Source organism: Lontra canadensis, unplaced genomic scaffold, assembly GCF_010015895.1.
Source record: "Lontra canadensis isolate GAN:19392208 unplaced genomic scaffold, GSC_riverotter_1.0 scaffold132, whole genome shotgun sequence".
Classification (NCBI taxonomy): domain Eukaryota; kingdom Metazoa; phylum Chordata; class Mammalia; order Carnivora; family Mustelidae; genus Lontra; species Lontra canadensis.
Genome location: NW_022631126.1, coordinates 4,408,034 through 4,421,931, shown reverse-complemented (window position 1 = coordinate 4,421,931; position 13,898 = coordinate 4,408,034). Strand labels below are relative to the sequence as shown.

The window sequence follows — 13,898 nt, the reverse complement described above, 5'->3', positions numbered from 1 at the left end:
GAACCTAAAAGTTTCAGCTTGTCCTTCGAAGATGTCTAGTTCTCATCATTTGGAAATATTTTTCAAGTATGAGACTGTTTTAGTTTATCCTATGAAACAAGGTTTTCACTCTTTCCAAATACAAGATTCTGTTACAGTAAATATGCTTTTTAGTTGCCGCCTGGCATCTGACACTGTGTATCTGCAGAGGAGGATCCGGCTTGGTAGAACCCCGCGTGAAATAAGAGTACGTGGGCTCTCACTTAAGCCCAGAGGTGGCTTCTAGGCTGGAAAAGGCATTGACCTTTGTGTGTGGTTGTTGTGATAGAGGGTTCAGGTCTCTCAGGTCTGATTTTTGGCATATCCTGGAGGAGAGGACTCATCACATAAATGTTACTGACTTCAGGTCTGTATAGGAGTCCGTTTTCCAGATAACTGTGAGCAGTAAGCACTGGGTTATAAATTTTGTTGGAGAAGAGGCAGGAAACTAGAGAGAACTTGGAAAACACTGGAACATCGGGCAAATTCTCTCTGACCTCTCTCGAGTGATTTTTGAGTGTTCATTGTTTCCTGATGAGATTGAGAGTGGACATCCGATTCTGAGTGTCCTGCTTAGTGACATCCCCTGAGTCCTGATCTGCCAAAGTGTGACTGCATATGCCCAGGGCCAGATGTCACGGAGCAGAAGGCCCTGAGCAGTGAGCGGCCCTTGCTTTGAACAGGAGCAGGATGTGTTTGCCGTTTCTGGAGAGGGTGTTTGCAGTTTTGCTGAATCTGAGCTCCTTGCCTCATTTCTGTCTTTCCTATCTTCCCACAGAGTCAAGCCGTTCTTATTACAACCCATCATAGAATTACATTCAGAGGACCCGCTTCAAATCGGCAAGTACCCTTCACCTACGTGTTGCAGTATGGGCTATAGAACTCTCTATGCTTTCTTTCCCCTTTTCCTTTTAAAAGGGTGTGTGTGTGTGTGTGTGTGTGTGTGTGTGTGTGTGTCTGACTCTGAGCCTGCATGTGTGCGCCCATGATGTCACAGGTGTATACTTCTGTGATACGTCTACACTGCATCGAATTTACAGTGAAGGAATTTAAAACAGATGTGCATAGGTCCCTGTTCTTCAATCTTTACAGAATGTTTCTCAGTGATTTGCAAAAGAGGCAAAAACAGATTTTTTCCGAAGATCTCCATTCCCAGCTTTCCTTGGGAGCGTCCATTCCGGCAGCATCAGACCCTCAGTCCCGCCCCCACGCTCCCCGCTGTCTGTACCTGACCTGCTCTGCCGGTGATGTCTCCTCCTTGGCCCCTCTGCTCGGGTTTTCGCCCTCACGTTTTAATTACGAGTGTTTACAGCAACACTCTGCTCACCTCTAAGCCTTTTGAACCCAGAGAAACTTCTTCCAGAATGTTCCATCGTTTTTAGTCTGTGTCTGACGGAGTAGTTCAAGGGACTTCTTAATAATTCCTGTCAGGTGACATGCCCAGAGAGGATGGCCTCTGTGGTTGGTGGACACAGATGACACAGAAGACATCAGACAACCAGACAGGCCTCTACGCAACCACAGTGCCATGCTCATGCTCCTAGTGAAGAAACTCCCCCAGAAAAGAACATCTCCCCCATCCCTTGTTTCCCTCCTACAAATTTTAAGTAGATCCTCTTCAGGCTTTGCCATTTCCTGGCCTAGCTGTTTTCTCCACTGTAGCTGTCACAATTCTTTGCATATTGGGTGACTACTTGGGTCAGGATGATTACTGGTAATGAAAGAGCTACCACTTTGTATTAGCTTTGATCCATCACTGCAGGAATGTATGAAGTAGAAAGTAAACATGCTCCATAATCTCTCCCCCCACCAACACCAAGAAAAGCAGGATTGAAGGTGATTCCTCCTGTGGATTAACAGCACACCTAGAGATGGGTAAATATCACACATGAGAAAACACACACAGAAAGATAATCCAGTGCCTGGCACGTAGAGGGTCCCATACATTTTTGTTGAGAGACCATATATACACACTGAATGAATACATAGGTTGTAGTTCAGTATATATGTGTTGAATGAGTGAATCTGTATTTCTCAACATCAGTAAATTCAGGTGTCCTTTTAATAAAGTGAATCATTTATATGTCCTGCTTTGTAGCTAGCTCGCTCTTTCTGCAACCTAGAGACCTGTGACTATCTTCATGTCGTCATCTATAGGTCTGCCTCCTCATTTCTGATGGCTTTCTAGTTCTCCTCAGTGTGGAAATTCCATTTTCCTTAATGTATTCAGTACCGATGGTCCTTTAGACAGCTGCATGTTTTATGGTGTTCTCTTAAGCAGTGCTGTAGAAAGCACATGTACACGTGCATATGTTCAAGGAATTGTCCCTTGTGAATTCTAATGGCTACTGCCAAACCGTTCTTCGAGACCCTCTTTACTGATTTGTATTTTCACTGAGAGTAGAAGAGGGTTCTCTTTCCATACACCCTAACACTGGCTGTTACCATTTAAAAAATTATGGCAAACTGTCAAACCTATTTAAAAAATTTTAAAGAACTTTGTGCTAATGAGATGAAGTATCCTTCCTTCCTTGTACTGGCCTGCTGGATTTCTTTGTAAATGTCCATTGGGAATGTTGCAGTTTCATTTTCTTTTCAATTTCTGGGAATCCTTTAGAACATAAGGATATATTCTTTTTTTTTTTTTTTTTAAGATTTTATTTACTTATTTGACAGAGATCACAATTAGGCAGAGAGGCAGGCAGAGAGAGGATTGGGGCGGGGAGAAGCAGGTTCCGTGCCGAAGCAGAGAGCTGGATGCAGGGCTTGGTTCCAGGACCCTGGGATCATGACCTGAGCCAAAGGCAAAGGCTTAACCCACTGAGTCACCCAGACGCCCCAAAGATATATTCTTTGATCAAAGTCCCTCATCAGCCTTTTTTGGGCAGATTTTTTTCTTAGTCTTCTGCTTGCTTTTGAACTGTGTGTTTGTGTCTCAGGTAGACACATTTTCTCGCCCTTTGCTTTGTAGTTTTTGATCTTGCTACCATACGGAGAAAGGAGAATTCGAATAAAAATAAGGGAAATATAAATATGTGTGAAGACCTGAGGGAAGACCTGAGAAAAATCATAGGTGATCATAAAGCTGGCACAAATGTCATCGAACTACTACCCTGCATCATCTAACCTCTGAGGCTCTGATTGTAAGATTCACCAGTATTTCTTTATGATTAGGAAAGGCAAAGTGTTGGTGAACTGGCATGTGCTTGACTGTTCGATGCATCCTGATTTCGGGAATGTTAAAGTAGAAAAAATATGCATCTTGGAATTGACACTTTTGTTAAGCTGAATTACCCATGGAGTGGAAAATTCCAAGTATATAAATAGGCACACAGTGAAAAATCAGAGGGAGTAAATCAGGTTCTCTTACTCTGCTCCTTAAATCCTCCTGCTGGTTGGGATCCACGTGGTTAAGCAGGTCTCTGTCTGCCTCCTGATTTTACTTTTGACTACAGTAATTCTGAGCTGGCCACATTGTCGTGCTGCAGCCTGAACATGCCATGCTTACTGTCACCTTCAGATCTTCCACTTCCTTCTACCATGGCCTGGAACTCTTTTCCCCTAATTTTGCTTGCCAGTCTCCTTTTGATCACCTCTGTCTTAGGCTGCTGCCTCCTCTGAGAAGTTCTCCATGACCACCAGGTGAAAGACTGAACCCTGTCCCTCCTACTCTCTTTTTTTTTCATCACCTTTTATTTGCTTCATAGCACTTAATACTCTGATATTCTCTTAATTCTTCCCTTCTTTAATGATTCATTGTCTCTCTCCCTTCTCTGGGGCAGGTAAGCCTCATGAGAAGTAGTGACCTGTCTGTCTCCTGTTCATCACTGTGTCCCCAGCACCTAGAACAGTGCCTGGCATGCCGAGATTGTTGATTGAATAAATACACACCTGAATGGCCAGACGAACAAACGTGTTGGTATTTTTTTTTTTAAGATTTTTTTTTTTTTTTTTTAATTTGACACAGAATGACCACAGGTAGGCAGAGAGGCAGGCAGAGAGAGAGGAAGGGCGGGGGGAAGCAGGCTCCCTGCTGAGCAGAGAGCCCGACGCGGGACTCGATCCCAGGACCCTGAGATCATGACCCAAGCCGAAGGCAGCGGCCCAACCCACTGAGCCACCCAGGCGCCCTGTGTTGGTATTTTTGTAGTACATCTCAACTCTTTTTCTTTTCCCAAATGAGAGAGGGAATAACTCACTCCATGCACACTTTTTAGCAACATGTACATTATTTGCAAGAAGGTGCACAGGTGTTTGGGAATCATTATTTGATCTCATAATAGGGCAGATGTGCCTTCATAGTCTTTATATAAATTCCTTTTCTCGCTTGGGGATTGTGGCACCTGGAGCTCTGACTTTGGGTTTCCCTGCTTCCCTGATACCTAGCAGGCTCCTAGGAGGTATGTCTTTTAGCTCCTGGTGTGTAGCTCAGTGTATTTGAGTCAGCTAAATGGGGTTATCAGCGTCATGAGGGTGTTCAGACACACTGTGGTTTAGCCTCTTTCCCTTTTTCTACTGCGACTGCTCAGAGCCGAGAGAACCTGAGCTATTGGCAACAATATAGGATGGCTGTTGGATATTCCAGTTCCTTCCATGGTTTATACCCTTGAGGGAGCTGAGCAAGCAGTGCTTTACGTATACCACCAAGCAGTTTTCTTTTTTTTTTTTAATTACAATCCATTTTAAAACTTTTAATTGACGTTGTTTTTAGGCGTACATAAAAATAAACCTGTGAATCTCTATGTATGCAACACCTAACTTTAACTATGACCAACTTCCTGTACCAGTGGTTCTAAAAGTGTAGTCCTAAATTAGAGGCATCAACACTGCCTGAGCACTTGTCAGAGATACAGGTTTCTTTCTTTCTTTCTTTCTTTTTTTTTTTTTTAAGATTTTCTTTATTTATTTGACAGACAGAGATCACAAGTAGGCAGAGAGGAGGAAGCAGGCTCCCCGCCAAGCAGGGAGTCCGATGCAGGGCTCGATCCCAAGACCCCGGGATCACGACCTGAGCCGAAGGCAGAGGCTTTAGCCCACTGAGCCACCCAGGCGCCCTGAGATACAGGTTTCTAACTTTTGAAAGAATTTGAAAAAATTTCTACTTTTGAACGAACTGCTGAATCAGAAACTCAGGGAGGTAGAGCCTGTCAGTCTGTTTTAACAAGCCCTCTGGGTGATACTGATGGCTGCCAAAGCTTGAGAACCACTATATAGACCATTTCATCCGATCTCTGCTGGAGTATTTTTAAGCAAATGTTATCATTTTATTTTACTTTGGTATGGAAACACTATTCCTTTAATCACAATATCTCACAGATTGGCACAACGTTTAGAAGCAGCCAGCCAATTGGTACCATTGTTCGCATAGGCTTATCCTTTGACCTCCTAATTCCACTCATAGAGACCTACTTGACAGTTGCTTCATAATGTCTATATAAAGATGTTCACTGCAGTGCCTCAGATGGAGAAAACTTGGAAATACCATATGTCCGATAGTGAGAGATTGGTTAAGTTGTTTTATCCACTCTGGAATGCTAGGAAATCATTACAGAGAATGATGTCATTGATATTACCATTAAATAAGGAAAGCAGTTTTCAAAAGAAGAATTGGCCCTGTTTGTTTTTTTTCTGTGTGAGGTGTGTATGTATGTTTGTGTGAGAATGTGTTTATGTTGTATATATGAGTTTAGGCACATAGGAAAAAGGACCAGGATGTTCTACACAAAAATACTAATAGTTAATTCTGGAAGATGTGGTTTTAGTTCACCCTCTTCATTCCTGATTTTTCCCCCCACAACGGAGCATGTATTTTTATAATGGAGAAAAACAATAAATTTACTTTAATTTTGAAAAAATCATATCCATTGAAATTATAATTTCTTGATTAATTTTTGTTGAAATGATCATCTCTTCTTGGGTTTGCAGATGGACACCTGTTGGATTCAAAGAGATATGCTGTTATTGGAGCAGATCTCCGAGATTTACCTGAACTGGAAGAGAAACTAAAGAAATGTAACATGAATCCACAGTGAGATTTTTTTTTAACCTCTTAATGCATTTGTGACTTCTTGCTCATATGCCATAAGGCCAGTTGAAATTGCAGCATGATACCTCTGTCCATTTTTTATTCTGAGATATTATCTCACTGCTACTGAGAGTGGTTTTCTGAAGTATTTTTAGAAGCATAGTTCTCGATCAAGCCCATTTTCACATTAGAATAATGTGCATTGCTTTTGTAACATACTGATGCTTAACATCATAAAGTTTGAGAGAAGATAATTATATGCATAGAAACGTGTAATTGCAATATGCAAAGGATTAGAATGCAGAATATATAAAGAAAAGCTACTATTAAAAAAAGTAAATCCGATAGGAAAACAGGCAAAAGATAGATGACAAGGTACCTCAAAGAAGGAATTGAATATTACATGAAAAGTTATTGAACCTCAGTAGTAATCAGATGGAACTCTATTTTACTCCAGCCATATCAGCAAAAATATAAAAGTCTGACATTGTCAGGTGCTGGCAAGGTTGTATGAGAACAAGAATGGTCCTGCACAACTGATGCAAGTGAATTTGGGACAGTCGTTATGAGGAACAGTCTGGAAGTATCTACTAAAATTGCAAGCTTGTGTGCCATGTGATGTAGTAGTTTATTCCACTTTTGGTTGTGTGCGCCTTGGAAAGGTCTGTCTGTGCAAGGAGGATGTTCATCATGGGCACTGTTTTCAGTAGCAGAAAATTGGAACCATTCTAACTATCCATCAGGAGAAGAGTGAATGAGCAGTATGTAAAAGGCATGACATAGATCAGCATGGAGAGAGCTCAAAAACATAATGTTGCATTAAAATAAAAAAAGTCAAGTTGCAGAATAATATGTACAGTGTGATGATACCAAATGTGTAAAATCAAACCCTCAAAAAAAAAAATCAAACCCTCAGTACTTCCATGATTACCTCTGTGTATCACAAAAGTATTTTAAAAATGGGCCAGAAGGGTTCACATCAAATTCTTGGGAGCAGGTATATTTTGGGAACAGTGGAGGAGGGTGAGATAGGTGGTTTTAGCACACTGATACTGGTCAAAATGAAATTGGAATTTAACAGTAGTGGAGGGTAAAGTTATGTCTAGAACGCTTACTGTTAGTGAAGATGACACTTTCAACAATATTGGAGGTAAGTAACTCGAGAGGTTTGAGGGAAAGGTAGGAGAAACAGTTATTTAAAAAATAAATTGAAGGTAAAGAATCAGTGGCCAGTGGGGAAGGTAGGAGAAACAGATAGTTAATTAAAAAATAAATTGAAGTCAAAGAATCAGTGGCCAGTGATCAAAGAGAGTAGCTGTTAGGGAAATCACTGGTAGAGAAGAGGCTGTAGAGTGGACAGAGGACAAGAGCCTTGGAGGGACGGGAAAGCTGTCCTTCTTCCGAGAAGAGAGGAAGGCGGGTGAGGACAGGTGCAAATACAGTGAGTTTGGGCTGATGCAGGGGAGGAGGTGTAGGGAGTACATCTTTTGTTAAAGTGGAATGGCTGTCACCTCTGGGCTTTGAAGTTCTTGTTTACATGTTTAGCCTAGAATCGTAAACCAGGTTGTCATTGTGTATCCACATTTGCAGATGTTGGGAATGGCACTCACACACCTACTGCTTATCGTCTCTTGGTCTGTCTCACTGAGTGTTCAGAGAGCAGGGTCAATGCACTGTACATAATATGCCTCTTTTTTTTTTTTTTAAGATTTTATTTATTTGACAGACAGAGATCACAAGCAGGCAGAGTAGCAGGCAGAGAGAGGGTGGGGGAAGCAGGCTCCCCGCTGAGCAGAGAGCCCGATGCCCCTGATCCCAGGACCCTGAGATCATGACCTGAGCCAAAGGCAGAGAGGCTTTAACCCACTGAGACACCCAGGTGCCCCCCTCAGTTTCTTTATACTGTGATCCAGTTGGGTACAGAGAGCATTTGGATATATATTCTCAAATAACTTGAATTATATACCATTTCATGATCAAAAAAAAAAAAGGAAAGAAGGAAACCCATGAACAGTAATGATGGATAGTTGGTACTGTGATTAGGTCAGAGCCTGCACTTTTTTGGTGGGGAGCCTTTCTAGTGATAAAGAGTCTACACCCTCAGCCCAGGTGTACAGCTTCTATTCTGACAGTAACATATACCATGTGCTTTTCAACTGCTTTCTTGGGTATTCGAGTTCAGACAATTTATTTGTTTTGAGAACCCCCACCAGTAAAAATAGACAAATACAACCCACCTGCGGCATGCCTGGGTGGCTCAGTTGGTTGAGCATCTGACTCTTTTTTTTTTTTAAGATTTTATTTATTGATTTGACAGAGAGAGACAGTGACAGAGGGAACACAAGCAGTGGGAGTGGGAGAGGGAGAAGCAGGCTTCTCATGGAGCAGGGAGCCCAATGTGGGGCTTAATCCCGGAGACCTGGGATCATGACCTGAGCTGAAGGCAGATGCCCAACGATTGAGCCACCCAGGCACCTCGAGCATCTGACTCTTGATTATGGCTCAAGTCATGATCTCAGGGTCATAGGATCAAGCCCCATGGTGGGCTCTATACTCAGCGGGAGCCTACTTGAGATGCTCTCTCTCCTTCTCCATCTGTCCCTCCCCCATCCCCCGTGCACATGCTTTCTTTCTAAAATAAATAAATAAATCTTAAAAAAATTTTTTTTTAGGAGAGCTTGGGTGGCTCAGTGGGTTAAAGCCTTTGCCTTCAGCTCAGGGCATGATCCCAGGGTCTTGGGATCAAGCCCCACATGGGGGAGGGTAGCGGTCTCTGCTCAGCCGGGAGCCTGCCACCTTCCCCCTCCCCCGCCCACTGCTGCCTGCCTCTCTGCCTACTTGTGATCTCTCTCTGTCAAGTAAATAAATAAAATCTTAAAAAAAAATTTTTTTTTTAAAGTAACCCACTTGCTTTGTGAGAAAAATAGCAACCAGCCATGAGGAATAGCCATATTTAGGGGCAGAGAAAGAAAGTGGATACAGTAAAGGAGTGAGAGAAGGAGCAGTAAAGGATCCAGGAATAAACCAGCAAAACTCACATAATTTGGGGCTGTGTTCCCTTTTAAGAATTAAGGGTTTTAGAGATTTTTCTAGGAGTTTATTGCTTTTCTTATTTCATAATTTGTTCATTACTTCGGGTCTGTTGAATCAGAGTGCATACTAACCAATGTAATTTCCTGAAGATTGTTCGTGTTCTTGTCAATTCTTAATGGTAAAGACATATAAGAATTGGATTTGGTTAAACGAGTATCACTATTTCTGCATTTGTCAGTCAGATTTTAATGTGTAACAGTCTCTCCAATTCAGTGCTTTAGAAAACTTCCACTTTAGAGCAGCTCACAATCTAGATACACAAGTTGCTCAAGATTCTGTGAGTGGAGAGTTTGGGCTTAGCTGGTTGGTACGTCTGCTGGGGCCAGGTATAGCTGATATCCCCTCAGGTTCACTCTATGTGGACAGCAGGCAGATGGGATGCCTCATTTTATTGCACAGGGCCTCCCCTGCAGTTGCAAGCTAGCTTGGGTTCATTCCCATGATGGTTTATATTTCCAGGCAGGAGAGCGAGGGCCCATGTGCAAGTGATTTTCAAGCTTCTGCTTGTGTTACTTTGCTACTGTTCCCTTGGCTAAAGCGAGTTCTACAACTAACCCCGATAACCAGGGGAAGGAAGAGTGCATCTGGAGTGGGAGAGTCTGCTGTGTCACCTTGTCACCATGTGCAAGTGTGGCAGGGGAGAATTTTATTTTTATTTAAATTAAGTTAATTAACATATAATATGTTACTAGTTTCAGAGACAGAGGTCAGTGATTCATCAGTCTTCTATAACACCCAATGCTCATTACATCCCATGCCCTCCTTGATGTCCTTTCCCCAGTTACTCCCTCGCCCCACCTCCATCCCCTCCAGCAACCCTCAGTTTGTTTCCTATGATTAAGTCTCTTAGGGTTTGTCTCAGTCTGGTTTCATCTTACTTTATGTTTTCCTCTCTTCCTCTATGATCCTCATGATCCTTTTTTCCTCTCTTCCTATATGATCCTTTCTTTCTTAAATTCCACATATGAGTGAGACCATATGGTAATTGTCTTTCTCTGATTGATCTACTTCGCTTAGCATAATACCACCTGGATGGGATAGTCTGTTCAGTATCTGCCTTCAGCCCTGCCTTGGGATCCTTGCTCAATGGGGAGTCTGCTTCTCCCTCTGCCTCTCTGTCCCCTGCTTCTATTATCTCTCCCTCTCAAATAAATAAATAAACTATTTTTAAAAATAACCCTCTAGTTCCAACCACATTATTGCAAATAACAAGATTTCATTTTTTTTAAGTCTTTTAAAGATTTTATTTATTTGACAGAGAGAGATCACAAGTAGAGAGAGAGAGAGAGGAGGAAGCAGGCTCCCTGCCTAGCAGAGAGCCCGATGTGGGACTCGATCCCAGGACCCTGAGATCATGACCCAAGCTGAAGGCAGGGACTTAATCCACTGAGCCACCCAGGCAGCCGGATTTCATTTTTTTGATGGCTGAGTAATGTGTGTGTGTGTGTCTGTGTATATATACATGACATCATCTTTATCCATGCATCTGTTGGTGCACATCTGAGCTCTTTCCATAGTTTGGCTATTGTGGACGTTGCTGCTATCAACATTGGGGTGCAGGTGCCCAGTTGATCACTACATTTGTATCTGTGGGGTAAATTCCTGGGTTGTAGGGTAGCTCTACTTTCAACTTTCTGAGAACCTCCACACTGTTTTCCAGAGTGCCTGCACCAGCTTGCATTCCCACTGACAGGGTAAGAGGGTTCCCCTTTCTCTAGATCCTTGCCAACATCTGTCGTTTCCTGGGTGGTTAATTTTAGCCTTTCTGACCAGTGTGAGATGGTATCTCTTTGTGGTTTTGCTTTGTATTTCCCTGATGCCGAGTGATATGGAGCATTTTTTCATGTGTCTGTTGGCCATTTGAATGTCTTCTTTGCAGAAACGTCTGTTCATGTCTTCTGCCTATTTCTTGATTGTATTATTCTTTGGGTGTTGAGTTTGGTAAGTTCTCTATAGATTTTGGATACTATCCCTTTATCTGACACGTCTTTTGCAAATATCTTCTCCCATTCTGCCAGTTGTCTTTTGGTTTTGTCGACTATTCCCTTTGCTATGCAAAAGCTTTTTATCTTGATGAAGTCCCAATAGTTCATTTTTGCCTTTAGTTCCCTTGGCTTTGGAGACGTGTCTAACAAGAAGTTGCTGAAGCTGAGGTCACAGAACTTGCTGCCTCTGTTCTCTACAATTTTGATGGATTCCTGTCTCATGTGGAGGTCTTTCATCCATTTTGAGTCTATTTTTGTCTATGGTGTAAGGAAATAGTAAAGTTTCATTCTTCTGCATGTAGCTGTCCAATATTCCCAATACCATTTGTTGAAGAGACTCTCTTTTTTCCATTGGATATTCTTTCCTGCTTGGTCAAAGGTTAGTTGACCATAGAGTTGAGGGTCTATTTCCAGATTCTATAGTCTGTTTCATTGATCCATTTGTCTGTTTTTGTGCCAGTACTCTCTTAATGATTACAGCTTTGTAATAGAGCTTAAGTTTGGGATTGTGATGCCACCAGCTTTGGTGTTCTTTTTCAACACTCCTTTGGCGTTTGGGGTCTTTTCTGGTTCCATACAAGTTTTGGGATTATTTGTTCTATCTCTGTGAAAAAAAGTTGATCGTATTTTGATAGGGATTGCATTGACTATGTAGATTGCTCTAGGTAGCATAAATATTTTAACAATATTTGTTCTTCCAATCCATGAGCCTGGAACATTTTTCCATTTCTTCGTGTCTTCCTCAGTTTCTTTCATAAGTGTTCTGTAGTCTTTGGAGTACAGATCCTTTACCTCTTTGGTTAGGTTTATTCCTAGGTATCTTATGGTTTTGGGTGCAATTGCAAATGGGATCAACTCCTTAATTTCTCTTTTTTCTGTCTCCTTGTTAGTGTATAGAAATGCAACTGATTTCTGTGCATTGATTTTTTATCCTGCTACTTTGCTGAATTCCTGTATGAGTTCTAGCAATTCTGGGGTGGAGTCTTTTGGGTTTTCCACATAGAGTATCATGTCCTCTCCAAAGAGTGAGAGTTTGACTTCTTCTTTGCTGATTTGGATGCCTTTTATTTCTTTCTTACTTACTTTTTTAAAGATTTTATTTGTTTATTTGATAGAGAAATCACAAATAGGCAGAGCATCAGACAGAGGGAGAGGGAGAAGCAGGTTCGATCAGGACTCGATCCCAGGACCCTGAGTTGAAGGCAGACACTTAACCAACTGAGCCATGCAGGCACACCTGCCTTTTATTTCTTTCTGTTGTCTGATTGCTGAGGCTAGGGCTTCTAGTACAATGTTGAATAGCAGTGGTGATAGTGGACATCCCTGTTGTGTTCCTGACCTTAGGGGAAAAGGGAAAGGCTCTCTTTTTCCCCATTGAGAATGATATTCGCTGTGGGCTTTTCATATATGGCTTTTATGATATTGAGGTACATTCCCTCTCTCCCTACACTGTGAAATTTTGATCAAGAAAGGATGCTGTAGTTTGTCATATGCTTTTTCTGCCTCTGTTGAGAGGATCATATGGTTCTCGTCCTTTCCTTCATTATGTAGTCTATCATTATTGATTGATTTGAGGATATTGAACCACCCTTGCATCCGAGGAATTAAATTCCACTGGTCGTGGTGAATAATCGTTTTCATGTACTGTTGGATCCTATTAGCTAGTATTTTGGTGAGAATTTTTGCATCCATGTTCATCAGGGATATTGGTCTGTAATTCTCCTTTTTGGTGAGGTCTTTGTCTGGTTTGGGGATCAAGGTAATGCTGGCCTCATAGAAAGAGTTTGGAAGTTTTCCTTCCATTTCTGGTTTTTGAAACAGCTTCAGAAGATTAGGTATTAATTTTTCTTGAGCTGTTTGGTAGAATTCCCCTGGGAAGACATCTGGCCCTGGACTTTTGTTTGTTGGGAGATTTTTGATTACCACTTCAATGTCTTTGCTGGTTATGGGTCTGTTTAGGTTTTCTATTTCTTCCTGTTTCAGTTTTGGTAGTGTATATATCTCAGGAATGCATCTGTTTCTTCTGGATTGCCTAATTTGTTGGCATATAGTTGCTCGTAATATGTCGTTACAGTTGTTTATATTTCTTTGGTGTGGTTGTGATGTCTCCTCTTTCATTCATGATTTTATTTATTTGGGTCCTTTCTCTTTTCTTTTTGATAAATCTGGCCAGGGGATTATCGATCTTATTAATTCTTTCAAGGAACGAGCTCCTAGTTTCATTGATCTGTTCTACTGTCCTTTTGGTTTTATTTTATTGATTTCTGCTCCCATCTTTAGTATAGGCTTTATTTGCTGTTCTTCAGTTTCTTTAGGGGTAAGGTTTGGTTGTGTATTTGAGATCTATCTTGTTTCTTGAGAAAGGCTTGTATTACTATATACTTCCCTCTCTTTGTTGCATCCCCCAAATTTTGAACAGTTATGCTTTCATTTTCATTGGTTTCCCTGAATTTTAAAATTCTTCTTTAGCCTCCATGTATTTGAGTTCTTTCCAACTTTACTCTTGTGATTGAGTTCCAGTTTCCAGTCATTGTGGTCTGAAAATATGCAGGGAATGATCCCAATCTTTTGGTACCAGTTGGGACCTGATTTGTGTCCCAGTAGGTGTTCTGTTCTGGAGAATGTTCCATGTGCACTCGAGAAGAATGTGTATTCTATTGCTTTAGGGTGGAATGCTCTGACTATATCTGTAAAGTCCATCTGGTCCAGTGTGTCATCCAGAGCCCTTGTTTCCTTGTTGATCTTCTGCTTAGATGATCTGTCCTTTGCAGTGAGGG

At 41.6% G+C, this 13,898-nt stretch overlaps 1 protein-coding gene across 2 annotated transcripts in view; it reads left to right on the top strand.

Annotated features, from left to right (window-relative positions):
- Positions 1-13,898, top strand: part of LCMT1 (leucine carboxyl methyltransferase 1) — a 48,059-nt gene that overhangs the window by 20,889 nt on the left and 13,272 nt on the right. For both annotated transcript variants that reach the window (XR_004380852.1, XM_032842545.1), the window contains exons 5-6: positions 797-858; positions 5,944-6,046. Coding sequence is in view for 1 of the 2 variants with exons in the window: in XM_032842545.1 (XP_032698436.1) it covers positions 797-858; positions 5,944-6,046 (165 nt within the window). In the remaining variant the exon portion in view is untranslated. The remainder of the gene's footprint in view (positions 1-796; positions 859-5,943; positions 6,047-13,898) is intronic.